Source organism: Gobio gobio (assembly GCF_949357685.1).
Source record: "Gobio gobio genome assembly, chromosome: 18".
Taxonomy (NCBI): domain Eukaryota; kingdom Metazoa; phylum Chordata; class Actinopteri; order Cypriniformes; family Gobionidae; genus Gobio; species Gobio gobio.
The window spans coordinates 44,475,395-44,501,383 of NC_137111.1; the positions used below are offsets into that span (position 1 = coordinate 44,475,395).

Below are 25,989 nucleotides of genomic sequence, written 5' to 3' on the forward strand. Positions count from 1 at the left end.
TGAGGGAAACTTAATCTAAGATGGTCACCCTGTCTGCAAACATGCCAGAAGAAAGTCGCTGTAATAGGGAAAACACTTCAAAACTACGAACGCAAGGCAAGTGGACTTTGACCTCAATACCAAACCTACGTCTGGGAAATAATAACGTGAAGCGAACGAACAAATTCAGACAAGACTAGGGTGACATTTAAGGGATAATAATCAGGGTTTGACATTAACAACCGCCATTTGCGAGTGTAACGTTATTTCGGCTGCACACTATAGCCACTCTGGCTGTTGAACTTATAATAGTCTTCTCAAAAGCCATCTGTTATAATCGCGTTGCGCATTATAAGCACTTACACGTGCTTCTATTGAGTTTATGAATGCAATGTCTCAAAATCAGAGGCGTTCAGATTAGCGGAGTTTTGTTCAGAGCGCGCGCCGCTCTCACACGCTGAAATCTGCACTCAAAGCAGAGATAAACGTGTGCTGTACGCAGGAGATTCATTCATCATACAGTGGATGACTGTTTTTGTTCTATTTCAGCAGCGAAAATGGTTTAAAAAAACACAGCTGAACCACAGCGCATCTGATATGACTGGCATAACGCAGGCGAATTTAGGGACCGTCTGTAAAGTTACATACAACATTGGTAACGTTATACACGTTTCAAACTTCAATAGCATTTGAAGAGAATGACCGTCATAAAAAGACTGTAAAGTGTTCATCTAGGTGTCAGGTATGATGCACACATTTTGATATTTAATAAAATAAACTGTCAAATCATATGGAAATATGGATATGCATTATTTCACTAGGATACTGTTTGGGCTCTAACACAAAATATGCTAGATTTAAATGCATCATTGCTGAACACTGATGAGAATAATTGCTTGGGAATATATTTACAGTGATAATATTAGAGATTATATTTACGACAAATTATTATTATTTATGTGTTATGCGTTGCTATTGATGACGGCCATTAAGGAAGGAAATCCCACAGAATCTAGCTTAAAAAAGTGCTTAGAGCTGCTTTAGTTATTTGTTGTTTGTTGAATTTCAAATATAAAACTTGTTGAAATGTTTTAAGTGTGTGCATCTGTTCTTTTTGAACACTTTCATTTCGTTTGAACAAAACCGTGATAATATTGATAACCGTGATAATTTGGGTCACTATAATCGTGATGTTAAATTTCCATACCGTTTCATCCCTACTTTCAAGTAATAAAGTATTCTCGTTTTAACACTCGATGGCACCGTGTCGAATGTGGACGAGGTCGAACTGGAAGCCATGTTAATCTTGGACTAAATCGGCCACCGTAGGAGTTAAAACGAAATCGGAATTGAGAGGAACAGAAACTAATATTCACTGGGTGGTCATATACCTTTTCACCGCTAGATGGGGGAAAATATCACACAGTGTAGCTTTAAGAAGTTATTTACGATGATTTTAAAGAACATTTATTTTGTGAATATGAATACTTCTTACATTTTATCTCAAGAACAATCATAAGAAAAAAGATAAGAACATTCTTAAGAAAAGTTTTTGGGAATACAAAATATTCTTATATTTTTTCTTGAGTTAGAAAATAAGAAGAAATTGGCAGTTAAGAATAATTTCATTCTTAAGAATGTTTTGTGAATCCGGCCGCTGGTGCGGTGCATCTGCAGCAGTGCGGCGATCGTTTCCGTACCAAGTCTATTTTTTGCTGTGCTGCACTGCTGAATTAAAGTGACAGCGCATTGTTCGCATTAAAATAAACAAACATCGTCAGACGTAGCGTAAGCATTTTGAACTGCTATAGGCACAACACTTTTTCCGTAAGTTGAATACGGAAGGCGATCGCCCTGAAGCACTTTTATGGACTTCAAAAATAGAGCAACAATCACTGACATTATAAAGCTTGGATTAGCCAGGACATTTTTTATATAACTCTGATTGTATTCATTAGGGATGCACCGAATATTCGGCCACCGAAAATGTTCGGCCGAAAATGGCCCAAAAGTGCATTTTCGGTTTTCGGCCGAAAGACTTTTATCACCGAAACAACATGGCCGAAATGTTGTGATGACGTAAACAGAAACCGCGACCTGCACGTGCTTGTCTGAAGCAATGTCTGCGGTGTGGACGTATTTCAGTATATCTGAGAAACACCCACGTCTGCTCCAGCGAGAGCTAGTGTTCAGTGCAGCTGTAGTGCAGCAGCTCATGGGCTGCGTTCACACTGCAGGGCTTAATGCTCAATTCCGATTTTTTGAAAAAATGCGATTTTTTTTTTGCAAGGCCGTTCACATTTCCAATTAAATGCGACCTTTTGTGATCTCCTGTGTGAACGTGAAATGACCCAGAAGTGACCCGCATGCGCAGAAGAGTACTCAACGGTCAACGATGTCACTTGTTGTTTACGGAAGTAGCCAAATATGGGTGTCCGCATTGGAGTTCGTTTAGCTTTATTAAAGTTATTTTCGCAACGGAGCCAGCACCATTACAACCTTCTCATGTTAAGAAGAAAATTAAAAAAGAGGAGGAGAGCAAGGTTTTTGGCCATGGGGTTTTGTGGAGCAGTGGTAGCAACGTCGGTACAGAGAAACGTCTGGGTGCGGAGTCGCAGCCAGGAGTGGTGGGATACTGATGTGAGTGGCTTTACTGATACCGAATTCGTCAGTAACTTCAGAATGACCAGATCCACCTTCAATTATGTTTGCGAGCGCCTTCAACTAACTTTGTCACGGGAAGAGACACGTCTGCGGCGGCCCATAACAGTGCAGAAACGCGTTGGAGTTGGAGTGTATTGGCTTGCAACAGGTGCGTACTTCTTCTTTTATTGGCGGTTAGCAACTATTTCTTGTGCATTACCGCCACCACTGGACTGGAGTAAGGAACGGGAGTTACAATGATGACGTTTGTCGCGTATCAACGACGTGCGGGTCGGATACATGTGACCTGGCAGTTCAGACTGAAGACGCATTTCAAAAGATCGGATATGTATCGGATTTGGACCACATACCCAAGTGGCCTGGGTCGCATTTGAAAAGATCGGATCTGTGTCGTTCAGACTGTCATGAAAAGATCAGATACAGGTCGCATAAGGGCAAAAAAATCGGAATTGGGTCGTTTCAGCCTGCAGTGTGAACGCAGCCATGTTCTCGATGAGAAGAGGACCAGACTTCACTGTGAAACCCAACGGTTTCCCAATGCAATCTTTAACAGTGGGCATGTTTTAAGCGCGGAACACACTTCAATCCGAGTTCCCACACCAACATCGATCAACATGCATCACGAAATTCAAACGATAAATGCCGTTTTGATGCTCTTTAATGTGGCATCACTGATCACATCACAGTTCAAGCGGCGGCGCGCGCGTGAACGCGATCATCTTTGAGCGCGATCGATCATCTCTTCATTAAGAATAAACATGAATGAACATCTAAGATGTGTTGAGGATACATTACAACTTACTGTCACGTATCATATGTGGTGTAATCGCTCAATCAGTGTTTCAACGGCGAAAAGACGTCAATATAACTGCTGTAAACCAAACAAATGTCATGTAACTTTAGCATCACATTTACCTCAGGCAGTCATTCAGTGTCCACACAATTTTATTCACTAAAGTAAATCAACTCTTTCACTAAATATATGCTCTATATTACCCGTTATATTCATTATATTCTACTTAACCTGTTAGTGATGTCTTGATTATTTGATGCATGTTAAATAAACCTGTCATGAAAATGACAGACACTGTGTATATAATGATTATATTTCAACAACCAATTGGATAAAAAACTATTTTATAATCAGATTTAGAAGTTATTGCAAAAACTGCCTTATGTAAAGTTTACATGTTTGCGTACTATGTTATTTGAGTGTTGATTATTAGACCTAATGCACCTATTCTGAATGCACTTTCTTGTAGTAGTCCTACAGAGAAAATTTTTAAATGCACTAGACCTAAATGCACTTTGTTTTTATGAGAGAACATTTAATTTTAAAACCTTTCTGTAGGCCTGTAAATGATTATTTAATGCACAAATGAGTGGGGTCAAGTTAAACATTTTTGTTTGAATTTTATTTTATACTGTGCATTGTTGCAATGTGCTAAATAAATATTGGCATAATTTGTAATTGATTTATTCTTTGAAACTTTAATATTAATTTATGCAATTGCAATGTCTTGATTTTAGTAAAGTTAGTACACAGTCATAGCCATAAATGCAATGGTACTAATAATTGGCATTTCTGCATTGGCATTTCTTTCGGTGTTTTCGGTTTTCGGCCTTGGTTTCCTCTTTTTCGGTTTTCGGTTTCGGCTAAGAATTTTCATTTCGGTGCATCCCTAGTATTCGTCTGAAAGAAGAATGTCATATATATACCCAGGATGACTTGAGGGTGAGTAAATTTTCATTTTTGGGTGAACTAAACTTTTAGGCTTTGTCACTGGACATGTAAATACATGTTGAGAATCAGTTTGCTGAAGCATGAGACACTAGACAATTGCATTCAGACATAAAGGGATATGAAAATTAATATAGAGTACAGGTTAAAAATAAAGTAGCACTTGATCAGGTAATAAGTATTTCATTAGTAGATACAGGTGATGAAATTCAGTAGCAGACAGTGATACCATAGTAAAAGAGTGGTGGATTAATATCACAATCCCGTTCTTATATTCCCATGAAGATTGCTGATATGAAGTGGAATCACTTTGACCTTGGAAAGGATGTTGTAATATGTTATTTACAGCTCTGCTGTTAGCACAATGAAATGGTGCCAGTATTACTTCACCCTTGTAATGTAGTTAATGAGCGACTATTTCCTTTCACCTTGGGGCCAACAACCCGAAAGAACAGATTATCAGAACGGCACATTCTTATCCACAGCATTCAAGAGTTGTCTGTCCTTCTCATGAAAGACAAACTCTAAAGTGAAGTCCAACAGGGCATGAAGGTGATTATATGTTAGCATTGCAGAGTGATAGTGTTACTTGGGTGTAGAAATCACTTGTTTTTGTTTGTTGGGATTTTACAGGCAATTGCAGTTGTTTCAGCTGATCCAAGGTCACTTGCTGATGATGTAACTCTCCATTTAAAAAGCAGCTTGTATTATTCACAGACGTGCAACATTCATACTACAAATACCATGAAATTGAATGCAGAATTATAATTAAAAAAAAAATAAATAGTTTTTATGAATATTTCATTTTTCAGTATGAATTAACCTTAAACATTACCATACGCACATCTCAAGAAACATTAGATGAATGTCTAATCAGATTAGTTTGAAATGTGTATTTAATTTGTATTTTTTGTAATGTAAATTATTTATGAATTTTTATTTTCCAAGAACTAACCAAGTAACGATACTGGAATTTCCAACTTCGATACGATACCTTGAAAAATATTGATATTCGATACCGTTTTCAATACCACGGGGAAATAATTTATCTCATAAACTTTTTTATAATTTTTTTGTAATAGCGTAAACACAGAACAGGGAGTCTTTATTTAAATCTTTAAAATAAATTTACACAAAATAACAGACAAGTAAACAATCAGTAATAAAATAAGAACAAATAAACAAAATGCAAATGATGGCACAAATACATACAATAGAATAAAGAGACAAATTAAATAAACGTGGCTTTCAGTTTTTCAGGTGGGTCTAACAGTAGTCATCAGGTTAGAAATAGGACTACTACAGAAATTCAAGTAATCAAATGTAAAATAGAACTGGATAGTCTTTATTTGTAAGCATTAATCAATTTTTACAATGAAGTTAAAAAAATTATTCAGTCAAAGAGCAGCGAGTGATTTTTATTAGGCTGCTGTCACTTTAAGAGCTTATGCACGGTTCCAATATACAGTTACACAACATGTGTTTTCTCTCAACTATTTACGTTCCAAAACTGACTGTATTTACCTGAATATTCATGGGCATGCGGACATATTTAAGCATAATAAGTTAGTGTTGTCACGATACCAAAATTATGACATCGATACGATACCAGACTAAAATACCTCGATGCCGATACTGAATTGATACCACGACAAAAACAGTAGAAGTAATTAAATATTACTTGAACTTATTATTCATTGTTTTATAACAATTTTTTTAAAACTAAAAACTCACTTGGCCAGCATGTTCCTGCCCAGCTTTTTGACCATTCCCTCCTCTTAGTGCAATAATAATTACATGTCAGAGTAAACATCCTTACAGAGATGTTTGCAACAATCACATTATTATCAATCATGTTAACATTCACTAACCTGAAGTTTATTTTATCTTTTTAAAATTAGCAAAAATGTAAATGAAAAACAATATGACGAAAACAGTGCTTTATTTTTCAGCTACAGTAGCTCTAATTAACAGTAGCATTCAAGAAAGAAATTAAATAATCAAATGTAAAAAACGACAGTTTTAACTATACACTGATTCTTAATAAATATATTAAAGTTCTTCTGTCAAGCATGGTGTGTTTTTTTCTTTTTTTTTGTTGTTTGATTAACATTAATCACACAGAATATTACCCTCACAAATCCAATTCATTGCAACGCATCTGATTTCTTACTCAACTTTTATTCGTTCAGTAAAGCCATACCCGACTGTGTTTACCTGAATACTCCCAGGATGTGCATTTTTACATATTTTTTGACCGTTCAAACCCAATAATCTGCGAAAGAGAACTGAAGTTGCGATTGCATTGTGTTTGAATAGCATGTGCAAGCGATTCAGAGCCCGGCAGCGCAATCACGTCCCACGCTGCACTTTATTTTCTCATGCATGTTTCCGTTGTTTTGTCATGAGCTGCGCGTATATATTTGACTGTTCTGCTTCCATTGTTTAGTGAACGGTGGAAGCAGAGCTCACACACACTTCCACACTCCTGCTGTCACACATCGATGCAAATTAAGAAATACTGAGTGCTGTCATTGTTAAAGTTGCAGGTACTAATAATATTCCATATCGTACCGTTTTTAATAGCATCGCAATACTTTTCTAGTACCGGTATATCGTGCAACACTACAATAAGCCATGAAAAAGAAGCCAATTTGGTACTCGCAAGCTGTTCGAGGGGCGGCTTTCTGAGCGCTTTTGGTGCGAGCGGAAAACCTGTGGGATTGAGTAAAATTATGCCCAATCCCACGCTAAAATTCAGGCCTACCCTATTCAATTGGAGGGAATGAGACAAGTGAGTGAGAAGAGGCGGGTGTGTGTTGCCGTCGGAGAGAAGAGAGAATGAGAGAGCGACACCAACTGCGCTATCGATAAAGAAAAGGAGTACTGGAACAGTGTCAGATATTTCAGTATCAATAGCTACTAATTTAAACAAAACAATGAATCATGCATAATGAATATTTTGTTATCAGTATTAATTTTCATAAAGTTGAACATTTGAAAACAATACGTTGATTTAATATAATTTATTCTACATATCAGAGAATAAATGGGCACAAAAGCAATTAGTCAAATGATCTTGTGTTGGATTAATGAACTTCCTCTGTTGTGACTTGAATTTATTTCAATTGCGATTCAGTACACTCAAAAAAAATGCTGGGTTAAAAATAACACAAGTTGGGTTGAAAATGGACTAACCCAGCGATTGGGTTGTTTTAACCCAGCAATTGGGTTGTTTAAAGCAAACATTTAACCCAACCGCTGGGTTTAAACAACCCAATTGCTGGGTTAGTCCATTTTCAACCCAACTTGTGTTATTTTTAATCCAGCATTTTTTAGAGTTTAACGTCAGCATCATGTGATCTGTGGCATTCGATTCAAATTCACACTCGTGATTTCAGTGGAAGCCATTTCTAAAATTCTCAATTTTGCCCAAGTCTGATATTAGTAAATGCTGCAGGTGTTGTAAACTCGTACAGATCAATACTCTAATGTGACCTGTGGGGCCTGAGATGATAAACTTCCACAGACACCTCAATACTGTCAAAGATCATGTGAGTTTTGCTGAGCCCAATCTAATGAAACTTGCACAAACTAAGTCTGTGTAGCTGTGCTATAGATTCAATGTTTCAGCAGCAGCAGCAGTACAGGAGATGTTACATCATATGTTTTGTCCGATATTCTCCTCTGCTTTAAAGAAGAAAGCAGACCGGAGTATAATTTCTCTCCATTTCAAGAAATGCTTAATCGATAATATGAACGCAAGATTGTGAGCTAGATGAATAATTGAATATAACAAACAAATCAGCAGTGATTTGTAGTGTTGTCAAACTTGTTGAGGTCAGGACTTTCAGTTCGCTTCAGAACTTAACAAGTGTCAGCATGTTACGGGAAGGCACATGCTTAGTTGTAGTTTCCAGTCAGCTGTTCAGAATCAGTTCTCTCATTGATTTGTTGACCGCACTTTCAGACGTCTCAAAAACAGATGAAAGAGCAAAAACTTGTCAGCGCTCAACCTTACGACATCAGGAAGCTGTCAACAACATTACAGGTTTGTTAAGATGAGACTATACATTCAGACGTATGGCTGTCAGAAGAAGCGCTGCTCAACAGTATGTGTTTTTCGAGCATGCTGATTCGAGGAAATCACAAGATCTGTCCGTGTGGCAGCAGGCTTAATTGAACATAAGTAAAGGCAGTCAGTCAGTGAATGAGTCTCTGTAATATGGATCATTTGCAACCTGATGCTTTTATTAGAGCTTGGCTGTCACAAGCTTGTAAGGTTTGCTGTCATGCGCTGTTTGTTTTCATGACTCTGCATTCGAGTTGAGTTCAGAAGAACAGCAGCGGGGTGGATGTCCCAGCCATCTGTTCCAAAGGAACTGTTCACGGCTGCCAAAGGCAATGCCTTTACGATTAATTAAATACGTTGAATTTAATGCAGTTTACTCATTGATCTAATCTGGCTTTTTAACCTTTTCAGTCTCAAAAAGTAATAGAATGTTTACTTAACGGCTTTAATGAGGGAAATAGCTACAATCCCGTGAAGCTTCGCAAATAACATTCATTATATATTTTTATTTAATTGCAAAATATGCAAATATGTAAGTAGTTTGAGAACATGGGAAGACTGATTATTACATCATTTTGTAGTCCTAAAGTGTAAAGTGTTATTTTAGTCGCGATTCTCTGATTTCTTTGAAGAATCATGGGTAATGTAGTTTTTTTTAAACCAGGACTTCTGCTGTTAAACACAATTAAGTGCACGCTTTCCTTTATAATGTATTGGAATGTGGAAGTGAATTGGTGTCAAATATGATATGCTTATAACTAACCTCACCTTGAGCTGTCTTGGCACAGAGTTTGGTTTATTATGAAATGCAACATGTCACTTTCTTTCCCCCATCACCCTTATATGCTGTATTTATTTTCCATTGGAAAAGTTCTGCTCTCACGGTTAACATAACTTTAGCTCTGACATTAATACACACTGGACAGCCATTGTTTGTGTATGATGTTGCTTAAGTAGGTTCCTTGCATCTATTGAACAATATATTAGCAAATCTAAATGACCAGCGGATTAAATGGTAATATTTGTTAAACTCATTCACCCAGCCAGTGGGTGCTAATCAGTTCCAATTAACCCCACTTTATTGCATATTTATTTAAAGCAGTATTATTTTAGTATCATTAAAGGGGTCATAGAATGGTGCATGCACTTTTACAAGTTGATTATACGGAAATGTGTGTTGGCAGTGCCTGTACACAACCATCCTATAATGATAAAAATACATCCAGTGTTTTTTTTTAATCTCCTTATATATTTTCCCCTGTCTCAAATCAAGCCGTCTGATCGTGTGACGTTACACGGTGTACGCCCCTCCTAAGATTGTTGATTGACAGCAGCGCTTCAACACAGACCCGCCCTGAGCGAGCTGTCATCAGTCCGCCATTGTTGATACTCTGGAGCAGAATGGCGTCTAAGCTATTGTGGTGTTGTGTTGTTGGGTGTAATAACGAACACAGCAGTCATTTTGATGTTCCTAAATCCGAACCGCTGAAGACCCAGTTGCTGCTGAGTTTTGTTTTAGAAGGGAATGTTCCCCCCGATCAACGTCAATGTTTGCGCGAATCATTTCTCAGCAGACTGCTTTATAAACGAGCGTCAGTATAAAGCAGGTTTTGCTGATAAGCTGCTCTTGAAAAAAGGATTGTGTTCCTGCTGCACCTCAGGAAGATGTGAGTGTAAAGTTTTATTAACCTTTATATTAATCTTTGCAAATCACTTGCACGCTTCACGATGAATGAGGCTAAAGTTTACAGGGTAAGTTACATTACGGCATGCTTTCTGTGTATGACGCTCTCAATATAATTCATAATCCCACGTTTATAATGAACAACGCGTTATGTTTGTTATTACAAACTGTGTACTCGGGTGATAAAGTTAACGTGGTAACACTACACTAAGCTTACTTTTGTACATGGTTTATAACGGTGTCTGTTACTGATTAAGAAGTAATGTAAAAAAAAAAAAAAATCTTATAACATAACATCAATCTGTCAATGAACTAACCAGTACAAAGATAGATCAAAGTGACATGACGTTAACCAACAATTCAGAAACGTCCTGTTCGAACTTCGATGGGTTCGTCATCTGTTCCTGGTCCGACTCCGGTTCAAAATGATAAGGTTGCTCAGATGTGTCCTCAGAGACTCCCGTTGCCATTATTTCTCGAAAATATACCCTCAAATGTTGTCAAGGCAACACTCCACGTGTGTTGTGGTGTTGTGTCGGGTCGAACCGAACGCCGCACAGAGCAGAGGGGGCGGGGTGAGCAAAGCTCATTATCATTTAAAGTCACATACACTGAAATGACTTGCTGAAAACTGAGCTGGTTTTGACCAGGTAAATTGAGTGTTTTCTTACAATACTAATGAGAATTTTTAATTAAAGTATATTACAAACTTTTCATTTAGACACTAAAGAATCATATTAACTTGTACAAAAATGTCATTCTATGACCCCTTTAATATATTATAGGTTTTATTCATATTTTGAATTTTGTTATTTTTATATTTTCTGTTTTCATAATTTTTTTTAGGTTTTAGTAAGTCTGTTGTATGTTTTTGTCATTTATATATGTACATTAGTAAAATTGTATATATAGTTTTTATTAATTTTATTTCAATTTAATTGAAGTTTAGTTTATTTTAGCTAGCTAAATTTTTTATATATATATATATATATATATATATATATATATATATATATATATATATATATTAGGGCTGCGCAATATATCGCAAATGTACGTATCGCAATATGCATATTGCAACGGCACGCAATATCTGAATGATTTTAATAGGCTGCTTCAACATTGTGAAAAGTGTACGTTTTAGGTCGACGCATATAGCAGAGAATAGACTGAGTACACGACTGTTACTTATGTGACTTTCTTTACGTTAAAAACACAATCTGTAATGCCTTAAGTGAACGATATCAGTTTAGGGTTGTGTACCGAACTCTGTACTTTTAAGGGCACCGACCGAATTACGTTGGTACTACAGAGTACAGATTCACATTAAATCAATCGGTACCAAATTTCGGTACCTGAGGACGCATATTGTGATATAGACTAGTGTCTGTGAATATTAAACCGCAAGAAAACTATTTAAATACGAATCCTGCGTGTCTCTGTGCGAATGAATGTGTAGACCCGCGGCTTACAGTAGGGGTGCATGATATTCACAAAAATGTGATATTGCGATATCGATAATGAATATTGCGATATCGATATTAATTTCGATATTTTTAAGCCTATGTAAAATTACAAAAGTTACAGAAAACGCATCAAAATAGATTCATAACAAATAAAACAAATTCTTACAACACAAGGTTTAAAGGTTTTCAACTGACAGTCATATTGGACTGGTTCAACATGAATAAATAAATAATAATCATATCTGGTTGTACAGTAGGGATGCAACAATACAGTTAGTCCACGGTTCAATACATACCTCGGTTTTTAACCACGTTTTTGGTTCGGTTCTGATGGCTTGTCACATCAGTTTTTTTCTATTCTATTCTTAGCCAACAGGAACAGAAAGAGTTATTATTATTTTTATAATAATTTTTTGTTTTTATTGCAATACTCTTTTTGAATTTTACTTAAAAGACTTGGAAAAACCTTACTTAAAACTTTTCTTAAAAAAAACCTTGTACACATTCCTAGTGTATAGTATAATATAAAATAAATATATATAAAGATTTACAGTGGCAGCTCAGAGCAGTACAGCATGAAAGTGTATGAATAAATGTAAAATTAAAGAGAGAGTTCACTCAAAAATGAAAATTCTGTCATCAATTACTGGCGCTCAAGTTGTTTTAAACCTGAATAAAGTTCTTTCTTCTGTTGGACATAAAATATATTTAAAAGAATGTTGGAAACCAACAGTTGCTGGTCCCCATTGTAGGAAATAATAATATGAATGTCAATGGCTACCATCAGCTGTCTGTGTTCAACAGAAGAAATGAATACAGGTTTGAACAACATTAGATGAGTAAATAATGACATTGTTTTAGAGGTGAACTGTCCCTTTAAGGACTAGCGGCAGCATGTTCACTAAAGGCTGCGCTTCTGTCAATGTAAGACCTCTACACATCTAATACACAGACACGCGATTTTACTTTCACTATAGATATAACTGACTGTGTTTATGTTAAAGGGGTTGTAAAACACATTCTTTTGAAGGCTTGATTGTGTTTGTGGGGTGCACTGTAACATGTGTTCATGCTTCGTTTAAAAAAAAAAAAATCATTATTTTTCATATATTTTACCTTTATTCTACACTGCTCTGTCCCTCCTTGTAAAACGGTCTGATGCTTTCCGGGTTGTATGAAGCCAGTCCCTCAAAAATACGCAGTGGGCTCAGATTGGTTAGCTGGCCCAGTGTGTTGTGATTCGCTAACCGCCTAGTGCACGTTTGTCGGAAACGTCACGCCCCTTACCTTACCGGTAGACTGTGCTTTGGCAGTATTAGAAACAATGGTGTCAATAAAACCATACCAATCGATGAAAAATAAATCAGACTTACAGGTTGTGGCCCGTAAACAGCTTCTGTTTGTAAATCCAGCTTTCAGGACAAGCCGTTGTGTGAATCCTGCATTGAACTCGCGAAGTGCAGCGAGCGCGTCGTGCATCCACGCACTGGCAGTGTTTGTCTCACGCAGCTGACGTTGTTCAAATCCGGCATTGAACTTGCGAAGTTTGTGGAAGTTTTCCTCCGTGAGATGTGCTGCAGGGAGCCCTGCGCGCGCCTGTTTCCCTCTGTCTCATACACACGTGCATATAACATGCTGTATGTTAAACGCTCTGCAACGCACCCCCGTCCCACAAGGAAGGCTGAACAAAGCAAGTACCCCAGACCTGCAATCCGGATGAAAATAACAGCGTTTCCTCGGCATCGCGGCAACAACACTCCAGCCTAACTATACCACAACAGCGCCGCGATACAAAATGCCCCCCCCCCTTATTTAATATTCTCGGAGGAGGGGTTTATGTAAATATTGAGCCTTTTGATGTCACCAACCCTGGAGGAATGTGTGTAGTCGCCTACTGGCCGTTTGCTGTAGTCCTTAGAAACTGATTTCTTTAAAAGCAAATATCTCCCTTTGCTTTAAACTATGAACGTTGTAACTTTGCAGATGTTGTTTATGCTCAAGCAGCAACATTACACGCTAGCTAAAGTTAGAATAGTGAAATCGTGGTTTACCACCCCTTTAACCATGTGTGTATTTGACAGTATTAGCGCAATAAGACTACTTAGTCCAGTAATCACGTGTTTGACAGGCTTTTAGTGCGCGAGCTCAGCGCATGGTAAAACAGTGCATTAGCGCGCGCATGAAATGTTTAACCGGTAACGTAATGCTTTTAAACGCATTCAAATAATGAACTTTCGTGATTGTGAATAACTATAGTGTTCCGTGAGTATAACTCTCTGACACCAGCATTGCAAGCGTGGAACGCGTCTCATTTTGTCATAAACGAAATATTGCATCATTATCGCGAGACTTACGATATAATATCGGGCAACGTGATATCGCGATAACGATATTAAATCGATATACCCTAGTTTACAGTCTATGGGTTTAACTTACCTCACACACACTCTCACTCAGAATCGCGCGTGAAGGTCGCATGTTTCCATCTCTGCCTCTCATATGAGGACATGAACACACAAACGTCATCTCCAGAGCCACAGAGAGTCACTTTATAAGCATTTTACCGTTTCATTTGAGAAAAACTACCGTCATCATATCATAAACACACAGAGACTCAAAATCACGGCAACCCGTCAAAATAAAAGTTCGGCTAACTTGACAAATAAATTACTGTTGTACAGTAGAATTTAGATACGTCTCAATGTAATAATAATACTAACACTAATGTAATAATAATATATTATCAAAACTTTATTTTTTACGGGGTTTTTTTTATAAATGACAATTTTTCTTTGTTTTAATTTTAACCATATAAAGCTCAGTTGTGCAGCACTTTGTTTGACAAAAAAGTTTAATTAAATTAAGATACATTAAATGAATGTCTTATATCTTCATTTGATTACCAGAAAATACATAACACATAATTTGTAACACATAGGGCCTAATGTTTTCATAGAAATGAAATTAAAAAGAAAAAATAATAATATGGTTGTTTTTATGAATTAAATTAAGTAGCTAGTAGCCTAATATTTACTAGTAAATATTACAGTATACAAACATCACAGACAATGGCAGACAGAGACCAGGGCAGCTCTGGCATAATGTCAATAACACTTTTATAAATTACTTACAGGTTCTTTACAGTTATTTATGTAAACATCCCAAAAGTACCGAAAAAAGGTACCGTTGGGTACCGGTATCGAATTTCAGGTACCGATACCGGTTAAGATGTGAACGGTACCCAACCCTATATCAGTTGGGGAAAGAAACCGAATGCATGTAATAATAATAATAATAATACTTAATTACATTTATATAGCGCTTTTCTAGGCACTCACTCAAAGCGCTTTTACATAGAAGGGGGGAATCTCTTCAACCACCACCAATGTGCAGCATCCACCTGGATGATGCAACGGCAGCCATATTGCGCCAGTACGCCCACCACACACCAGCTGATTGGTGGAGAGGAGACTGAGGGATGATACCAATCGTATATATATATATGTCAATAGGATCCGTGCATTAGGTCTTAAAGTGACAGCCTGCTTATACAGTAAATACAGTAAACCTGCCGCTGTCTGTCAAACAACAAAAGAAAAAGAGAAAATCGCTCAGTGCTCTTGGCTGAATAACCTTTGTAGCTTTATTATGTATCAGTGTACATTTAATTAATGTGAAGAAAGATAAATTAAAAATATAGCTGCGAGCAGCCATTAACGGGGCCAAGCGCAAATAAGCCAATATAACATGCCAACGCGGCTGGGAGGGTGAGACCAACTGCAACAATGAGCAATTAAAGGCATTTGAAGATGATTTTAGGCATTAATGGCTGAAAAATCATATATACAGTCACTAATAATATGATTTAATGGTTTGTCACTTTTGACCAATAGGTGGCGCAGTAACGAAATTGATGTGGTGTGGTCAGAGTGAGATGACGATGACAACGGCAAAGTTTGGTGTCATTATATCAAAGCAGTGCAGAGATACAGCCTCAAGAGTCATTTTGGCATCATGGCTCAACTTTGTCGCTGCAGTATACGAAAACGGTTTTGGCTGTTGACACGAAATTAATAACTTTTTGCTGTAATAGTCTGAAGATGTTACGAATCGATTTTGGTGAAAATCAGGCAAATAGTCTAGGAGGAGTTCGAAAAAGTAGGTTTCTGAAGGAAATCAAAATGGCGAACAGAATGTTTGGCCAAATATGGCAAAATTGGAATCTATGTTTTTGGCATGACCCAAGGAATATAGGAAAACCATTTTTATGACAATAGTCAAATTTAATCAAAAGTTAATAGCATTATTGGAAAATTCACTATAACTTTTGTCCACAAGGTGGCGCTGCCTTGAAACTTTTTGTGTACTTTCAGGGCTTGCTGACAAAGACACACACCGAGTTTCGTAACGATACGCCAATGCGTTTGTAAAACATAGCACTTTGTGACAAAATTCAAAATGGCCGACACCCAAAATGGTTGATATGGGAAAATTGGGTATGGCATGGCTCGGCGTGATGCCCCGACTCTAAAAAGACCAGTTTTGTGATATTTGGCTAAAGCGTTCTTAAGTTATAATCAAAAATATCAAATTTTTGTATCTCTGGACCACTAGGTGGCACTGCGCCGAAACGCTGCAGGCAGCCTCAGGTCATGGCTGGCATAACACAAACCAAGTTTGGTTAGAATATGCTAAAGCGTTGCGGAGATAGGGCCTGACTTTCATTTTTGTGGGCACTTTGTCGATTTCGTTCGAGCGTTATTCAATAAGAATTTGACTAATCATCTCGAGTCTAATACGGTTTGGTCAGCATAGTCTGAAGATGATTTGGTTCAATTTTCGTGCAAATTGGAGCAACGGCCTAGGAGGAGTTCGCAAAAGTAGGTTATTCGGTTAAATAAAAATGGCGGGAAAATTATTATGACGGAAAATGACGTCATAGGGTGCAATCGAATTGGCTTGAGCCAAGGAATCAGAGGAAAAAATAATTTTGTTTCTAGCCCTTATGGTTCAAAAGTTATTAGCACAAATATGAGTCAAATTTTGGACAGGTGGTGGCGCTAGAGGGATTGTTTTAGAGCTTCCAAAATTGGTGTGGTTAATGCTGGGACTGTCCTCTATCTGTGTGCCAAATTTCACAACTTTTCCGCAAGCGGTTCTATGGGCTGCCATAGACTTCATGGCGGAATAATAATAATAAGAAATCTAACGATTACAATAGGTGCCTGCACCTTCGGTGCTTGGCCCCTAAATATAGCTGCGAGCAGCCATTAACGGGGCCAAGCGCAAATAAGCCAATATAACATGCCAACACGGCTGGGAGGGTGAGACCAACTGCAACAATGAGCAATTAAAGGCATTTTAAGATGATTTTAGGCCTTAATGCCTGAAAAATCATATATACAGTCACTAATAATATGATTTAATGGTTTGTCACTTTTGACCAATAGGTGGCGCAGTAACGAAATTGATGTGGTGCGGTCAGAGTGAGATGACAATGACAAAGGCAAAGTTTGGTGTCATTATGTCAAAGCAGTGCAGAGATACAGCCTCAAGAGTCATTTTGGCATCATGGCTCAACTTTGTCGCTGCAGTATATGAAAACGGTTTTGTCTGTTGACACGAAATTAATAACTTTTTGCTGTAATAGTCTGAAGATGTTACGATTCGATTTTGGTGAAAATCAGGCAAATTGACTAGGAGGAGTTCGAAAAAGTAGGTTTCTGAAGGAAATCAAAATGGCGAACAGAATGTTTGGCCAAATATGGCAAAATTGGGATCTATGTTCTTGGCATGACCCAAGGAATATATTGAAACCATTTTTATGACAATAGTCAAATTTAATCAAAAGTTAATAGCATTTTTGGAAAATTCACTATAACTTTTGTCCACAAGGTGGCGCTGCCTTGAAACTTTTTGTGTACTTTCAAGGCTTGGTGACGAAGACACACACCAAGTTTCGTAATGATACGCCAATGCGTTTGTAAAACATAGCACTTTCTGACAAAATTCAAAATGGCCGACGCCCAAAATGGTTGATATGGGAAAATTGGGTATGGTTTGACTCGGCGTGATGCCCCGACTCTAAAGAGACCAGTTTTGTGATATTTGGCTAAAGCGTTCTTAAGTTATAATCAAAAATATCAAATTTCTGTATCTCTGGACTACTAGGTGGCACTGCGCCGAAACGCTGCAGGCAGCCTCTGGTCATGGTTGGCATAACACACACCAAGTTTGGTAAGAATATGCTAAAGTGTTTCGGAGATAAAGCCTGACTTTCATTTTTGCGTGCACTATGTCGATTTAATTCGAGCGTTGTTCAATAACAGTTTGACTAATCATCTCGAGTCTAATACGCTTTTGTCAGCAGAGTCTGGAGATGACCTGGTTCAATTTTCGTGCAAATTAGAGCAACGGCCTAGGAGGAGTTCGCAAAAGTAGGTTTTTCGGTTAATTAAAAATGGCGGGAAAATTATTATGACGGAAAGTGACGTCATAGGGTGCAATCGAATTGGCTTGAGCCAAGGAATCAGAGGAAAAAAGAATTTTGTTTCTAGCCCATATGGTTCAAAAGTTATTAGCAAAAACATTAGTCAAATTTTGGACAGGTGGTGGCGCTAGAGGGATTATTTTAGAGATTCCAAAATTGGTGTGGTTAATGCTGGGACTGTCTTCTATCTGTGTGTCAAATTTCACAACTTTCCCGCAAGCGGTTCTATGGGCTGCCATAGACTTCGTGGCGGAATAATAATAATAAGAAATCTAACGATTACAATAGGTGCCTGCACCTTCGGTGCTTGGCCCCTAATAACATAAATAAATGTCCACCCCTAGTTCAGGTGTCTTTGTTTTCCTGGAATTTTCTGGATGTGAAGTTTTAGGTTGATGTAACTATATATTACCAAGTCAAGCAAAGAGTTTTTGGTATTTTAATATTGGCATTACATTTTTTGTTTGTTTACATTGATGTTAAAATTATATTTTCAGATTTGTGACATTCATTTTTGCTAAAACACTGCTGGCCACTTTTAGAAGTTGTAGTGATGCTTTCTTTTCCCAGAAAGAATGTGAAACACATACATGGTATCATTCTCAGTTTAAAAAAAAAAAAAATTAATATAATTTAAATAGATTTTAAACACTTAAAGCAATATCGTATTGAATATCGCATTATTTAACAAGGTATTGCATATGGCATTTTTCTTCAATATCGCACAGCCCTAATATATATATATATTAGATAACCATTGTTTTATTTCAAGTAACAAAAATGTTTAATAACCCTGATTTAAATAGCCTATTTCACAGATTAAAGGAATAATTCACCCTAAAATGATAATTCATTTTCTCACTCTCACCATGTTTCAAACCTGTATGATCAACTATTTTAATAATACTTTTGTGGAGCTTTTTTTGGTAGGAAAAAATGGAAATGCATCAAAATGTATCCTACTGTGTTTCACAGAGGAAAGAAAAAATTCTGTATTTTAATTTCTGTGAAATATCCCTTAGTATTTGAAATATACAGTACTGGCTGGAAATTTTAGACACTGTTCCCCTTGAGGAAAAACTTGGTACAGTTGGTGCATTTTGCCTCAGAGAGATGGCTCGGCCTCTGTTTGTCCATTGTCAAGTCGTTTGGTGGCTGATCTCACTGTAGGAGGAATATAGATGTGTCTGTGTTGAGCCATGCAGCGGTAGCATGCCAGAGCACAGCATGCACAGCCTTTATAATTTAATGTCGAGATCTGTTTTCAGTATCTCACAGCAAAGCATTCATGCAGTTACATAATTCGCCAAGTTACACCTTTAGACATCATAGTCATAGACACGAGGCAAATGTATGATATTGAGCTGTGATTGCTTGTGTGTGTTCTCTTAATGCATTCTCTCTTGCGTTACAGAACCGGTTTTTCCTGTAAGATACTTTGCAAAACCGTTCTCTTTAATTTCAGAAGAAAGCAAGAGCCAGATTCTTTGTTTGTCATTATTTCAGCCTTTTCGATCTGTTTGTTCAGCTACGTTAATTCTCTATGAATTCTGAAGTCTATATGCCAGTTCTTAAAGGATTAGCTAACCCAAAAAAAACTCACCCACATGTTGTTCCAAATTTCTCAGATTGTCTTTCTTTTGTAAAACATGAAAGATGGCTGGCAGGATGACAGACTCATACAATGAAAATTGTTTTTGACCATTTTTCCATTGTTTTCACATCTAACTATCCCTTTAAAGACCCCAGGTGATCAGTATTGTAGCTTTTTGTCCATTTATGTTAGCTTTGGGTCATCTATTTGCAAGTATACCCCTGAAAGTTATTCCCAACGCTCTTCTTCTTGTCTCCTAACAGGTGAAGTTTCAGGATGCAGCAGTACTGAGCATGCTGTTTGTCTTAGTTTTGCTCATGATGGCTGTGAGCAGTGAAGCTCAGGTCTGCAAAGGCCCGCACAACTGCTCCAACCCCAACCCCAACACCAACACCTCCAAGGACTACTGCTATACTGGCCGGATCCGCAGCACCGTGCTCCAGGGCCTGCCCTTCGGAGGAGTGCCCACCGTACTCGCCCTTGACTTCATGTGCTTCTTGGTGCGCATCAAAAGCCTACAATTTTCAGTTGTTGTTCATTTGCCATGAGTTAGTCATTTAAAGTCAACATGAAATTAATCTTGACCCTGTTTACTTTCTTAATACACATTCCTGGTCTTGTTTTGCACTTTTTTTGTAAATGAGTGTTATAGATTTTATCGTAAACTCGATCTTACGATGAAAATGAAAAACCTTTCTTCTCCAGTCATTTAGACCACTTAAAGGTGATTTTTAATGTTAAAATACATTGTCCTAACCCAGTTTATTGCTCATTGTCTACTATTAGTATGCCATGAGTTTATCTCCTTCAGAAGTGTAAACATTGAGCCCCCCAGGCACCATCTAATCATTAGCCACATTTCCACTGTCGGGCCAGTGCAAGCCAGAGCTGTCAACTAATAGGCTAATAGCCTCGGACCTGTAGCACCAAGCCCAAAATCACGCTGTTTCAGAAGCTCAGCAGCGCTTCACAAAAAACCTGCCCGTAACATGCCACTCTGGAACAAAATCACACAAACCCATCATTTCACCAACAATTGGAAGTTTTTGTCAGAAAACAAATAAAAAAAGAAATCACTGGAAACTAGCGAGATCACAAAACCAACATGATAAAAGCGACCCACGCCTGTTTTACACCTGTTTTACCAGTTTTACAGGAATAAGTGATGCATTGATCATAATGAAATAATGTGTCAAGATTGCACATTAGTCACACAGAAACAAAGTGGTATTTACCGCCATTTCACAAAAGAAAAGACACACGTACTTATTCAGTCGTGTCTGTTTCTGTTTATTTGTAGTCACAGGACAGTATTTTTACACCACATTTAGAAAGAATGATCATTTCTAAAAATGTTCCTACACAAATACGACCTGAGGAGCTTTAGCACTCTCTCTAGTGACAGTCCCAATAAAGTTAAGCTGTATTTTCAGTCAGAGAAGCTGTTGCTTTATTTAATGTACAAAGCTAAATATGGATATCAGACAGTCCGCTATAATAAAGAGACGAGACGTACTGACAGATAAAATAAATACATGATTGTGATAGCCAAAATGATTTGTCTGATTTCCTCAAGTGGTTGTATTTACCATGTTTACTATGGCAATGGTTAGCGCGTACATAGTCTTTTGCATCGCATATGAATATTTCTGCCTTAAAGGGTGATGAGAATCCACATCGGATCACAAACAGAAGTTATTTCAAACTCGCTGCTGTCTGAAAGTGAGTTTTGAGCTAAAAGGATTTTAAGTCTTTAATGCTAATGTTAGCTGGTAGCTCCACCTGTGTTTCATAACCACTACTCAAGCCCGAGCTGGCCCGCTTTGGACCAAGTTATTCGGCGGGACAAAAAACCCTGGCCGTTGGCCCAGAGGAATCCCTGACGAGGGGACTAGCCGATGTTGATCTAGTCCTGGAAGTGACGGTGGCAATGCGACTGGCCCTGGCACGCACTAGCACGCCCGCTTTTGGTCAGACAGTGAAAACGAGCAGTCTGTGATCAGTATGCTCAGATCTATCAGTCCCTTTCAACCTCAACCAAAAGCGTGAGATTGGGCTGTGGCTACTGTAGCAGGCTGAGCCAGAAGGTGTTTAGCCAGTGTGGGACACTTCAGTACAGCACCATCATGTACCCTTTCAGAAAGGCAAATGTACCAGTTTATAATGGTTTCTTATATGTGTCCAGTGTAGACGGCCTCAAACAGTTGTGGCGCGTTTGATAGGGTGTATTCTAAGCACTCGCTCTAGATAGAGTGTTAGCCTGCTCAATTGCTAACTCGTGACACATAACACACAGCTAAAAGTACTCCTAGTATGTCGAACCTTTTATTGAAAGTAGCTGCTTTTACATTTTGAGACATGTCTTCACAAGCACCCGTAAGAATTGTATATTTTATGTTTGAGTTAGGGGAGGTGCAATGTGCGAAAGGGGCTTTTCCAAAATATGCTTTATTTTTGTAACTTCAACTTTAAATGCCACCTCTCCATAATCAACAGCAATATTGCACTTTTTTTCTATACAGTGAGGAAAATAAGTATTTGAACACCCTGCTATTTGGCAAGTTCTCCCACTTAGAAATCATGGAAGCGTCTGAAATTGTCATCGTAGGTGCATGTCCACTGTGAGAGACATAATCTAAAAGAAAAAAAATCCGGAAATCACAATGTATGATTTTTTAACTATTTATTTGTATGATACAGCTGCAAATAAGTATTTGAACACCTGTCTATCAGCTAGAATTCTGACCCTCAAAGACCTGTTAGTCTGCCTTTAAAATGTCCACCTCCACTCCATTTATTATCCTAAATTAGATGCACCTGTTTGAAGTTGTTAGCTGCATAAAGACACCTGTCCACCCCATACAATCAGTAAATCCAACTACTGACATGGCCAAGACCAAAGAGCTGTCCAAAGACACTAGAGACAAAATTGTACACCTCCACAAGTCTGGAAAGGGCTACAGGGAAATTGCCAAGCAGCTTGGTGAAAAAAGGTCCACTGTTGGAGCAATCATTAGAAAATGGAAGAAGCTAAACATGACTGTCAATCTCCCTCGGACTGGGGCTCCATGCAAGATCTCACCTCGTGGGGTCTCAATGATCCTAAGAAAGGTGAGAAATCAGCCCAGAACTACACGGGAGGAGCTGGTCAATGACCTGAAAAGAGCTGGAACCACCATTTCCAAGGTTACTGTTGGTAATACACTAAGACGTCATGGTTTGAAATCATGCATGGCACGGAAGGCTCCCCTGCTTAAACCAGCACATGTCCAGGCTAGGCTTGCTACGATAGTCGGTGTTGCCGGTGTTACCGGTGTCCAGACTCAACACCGGTTACATCACTTGCCCACCGTGGCACCGCCCACCGTCTTTTTTATTTTTTTATAGTAATAAAATAATTTAGTTCAGTTAGAGAACAGACAATACAAATAAAAACTGAACTGTATCTGCTTAATAAAGCAGGATCCGACCGTGAGTCTCGGCAGCGGCAGGAGTCATTCATCAGATTTAAGAGTGAGGAGCTGACGGAGATGATCGCGGAAGATCTGGTTTCAAAGCGAAACGTAAAAGCGCCTATTTAAGGGAGTTTGTCATTTGTTTTGTTGTTGTGTTTTTCATAAAAAATAATAGGCTAATGAACCCACAATTCAAGCAACCCGCAGCCGAATTGGCGCTAATTCAAACCGAAAGTAAAATGTGCACGGCCGCACAGAGCGCGCATTGTTTACTTTCGCCTGGCTCCACAGTGCGAGCCTCCGCGCTACCCTGACTGCACGCATTTATTTTTGCAGCGCGCACCGAGTATAAACAAGGCTTTACGGACGAACTGTTATTCATTCATGGCGTGCATCTCAATCATAGACTGATCAATGCTTGATCAGTGCCCCGACTACTGAACTAGGGAACTGATTGAGACGCACCCATGGCCTCACAGAGCGCGCATTTACAGACGAGCTGTCATTCACGGTGTGTGCGCACTGGCGCGTTTTCAGTTCAGAGCGGTCGTGTGCATGTTACTTTCGGTTAGATAGAATTAGTGATTTAAAAGCCTCCGCCGGTGATACCGGTATTACCGGTGTTGTCACACATCAATTAACCGGTGGGGAAATTTCCTCACCGTCACATCCCTAGTCCAGGCCCGTCTTAAGTTTGCCAATGACCATTTGGATGATCCAGAGGAGTCATGGGAGAAAGTCATGTGGTCAGATGAGACCAAAATAGAACTTTTTGGTCATAATTCCACTAAACGTGTTTGGAGGAAGAAGAATGATGAGTACCATCCTAAGAGCACTATCCCTACTGTGAAGCATGGGGGTGGTAGCATCATGCTTTGGGGGTGTTTTTCTGCACCTGGGACAGGGCGACTGCACTGTATTAAGGAGAGGATGACCGGGGCCATGTATTGCGAGATTTTGGGGAACAACCTCCTTCCCTCAGTTAGAGCATTGAAGATGGGTCGAGGCTGGGTCTTCCAACATGACAATGACCCGAAGCACACAGCCAGGATAACCAAGGAGTGGCTCTGTAAGAAGCATATCAAGGTTCTGGCGTGGCCTAGCCAGTCTCCAGACCTAAACCCAATAGAGAATCTTTGGAGGGAGCTCAAACTCTGTGTTTCTCAGCGACAGGCCAGAAACCTGACTGATCTAGAGGAGATCTGTGTGGAGGAGTGGGCCAAAATCCCTCCTGCAGTGCAAACCTGGTGAAAAACTACAGGAAACGTTTGACCTCTGTAATTGCAAACAAAGGCTACTGTACCAAATATTAACATTGATTTTCTCAGGTGTTCAAATACTTATTTGCAGCTGTATCATACAAATAAATAGTTAAAAAATCATACATTGTGATTTCTTTTTTTTTTTTAGATTATGTCTCTCACAGTGGACATGCACCTACGATGACAATTTCAGACCCCTCCATGATTTCTAAGTGGGAACACTTGCAAAATAGCAGGGTGTTCAAATACTTATTTTCCTCACTGTATTATAAGCAGAGGCCACATCTCAAATTCTAATCAACAACTCATGGATTGAACAAATCCCCACTTTTTTTTTTCTTTCAATAATCTAATGGAAAAGTAGTAATAGAAAATAATCATAGGTTTAAAAAAGAAGTGTTGAATTGCATCCAGATGCTCTCAATGGTGACTTTGACTTTCAGATTGCATGTCTCAGTCTAAATGCCTCCTCATAAGTGAGTGCAAGTGGTGTTTCAGGAGGGGACTCAACTGTAACAAATAGAGGTCATTGTTCAATTAACTGCAACTTCACATTCACGTCAGTTCTGGTATGGAACGCCCACTTTTCATTATCCAATCAATTCCCAATGGATAAAAGTTAAGTAGAAGTAAATGGGTTGTGAAAGCAATTTTCATGTTGACTTTAATAAAAGTGACTGTGGATGTGTAAAAATGCTTTAAATTCTGTGTAATTCTGCAGGCCTTTATAATAATCCACACGAGTTATATTTCTGATATGTATTAGATTAAATCTGTGATGTTCTAGTTTTGCTGCGGTTCTAAATTTATGCACTTTAGGAATGTTTCATACTTGTGCTTAATTAGCATTTTGGTATTTTGGTAGTCACATATTTGAGGCGTTGTGGACAGGAATGTGTGTTTGAATGGATGTGTGGAATGAGATGTGAATTTGATTGTGTAACATGTATGTTCTGGGTCTACAGTTTCTGCTGTGTGTGTTCTCTGTCTTGAGGAAGGTTGCCTGGGATTATGGCCGTCTCGCATTGGTCTCTGATGCCGACAGGTAAAAATCTTTATATTCCATAGCTTTCTGTAGTACACGATATTAGACACACACAAAATGAAGACCTGTTTCTTTCCAATGTTCTGATGTCATTTTCAGTATAGTACAATAAAAAAACTGCACAACCATAACGACAGCACTATTACGGTCCTATTCCAGCCTCTCATACTGAGGCCTCAGCTGGCTGCATTATCACAGCATGCTCTTGGCCCCAAACTAACCCCAAACAAACACTCATCTTTCCAACATTGAGTTACATTTTCTGGCATTTTCTGCCAGACTAAATATATACAGCTGGACACTCGATTCAAAGGTGATGTAGACCTTTGATATGGCCAAGATTGCAGGAATGCATTGAACACTGTAAGACAACAGCATGCTCTCAACTGCTGCATAAAGGGTTTAGCCAATGGATTGGTTGCTCAGACAGCTCAGCCAGTCTTATTTGATTAGTAATATGACCCTGCATTTCAATCACACTCGCATCCTGCGATTTGGAAACTGGTTTGAGTCGCATGTAAGTGCACAAGAGATTGT

General features: G+C 38.5%; 1 protein-coding gene across 6 annotated transcripts in view; it reads left to right on the plus strand.

Annotated features, from left to right (window-relative positions):
* Positions 1-25,989, plus strand: part of tmem63ba (transmembrane protein 63Ba) — a 54,727-nt gene that overhangs the window by 4,626 nt on the left and 24,112 nt on the right. For all 6 annotated transcript variants that reach the window (XM_079843334.1, XM_079843337.1, XM_079843332.1 and 3 more), the window contains exons 2-3: positions 19,954-20,190; positions 25,373-25,452. In XM_079843334.1, the coding sequence (XP_079699460.1) occupies positions 19,984-20,190; positions 25,373-25,452 (287 nt within the window). In that variant the 5' untranslated portion in view covers positions 19,954-19,983. The remainder of the gene's footprint in view (positions 1-19,953; positions 20,191-25,372; positions 25,453-25,989) is intronic.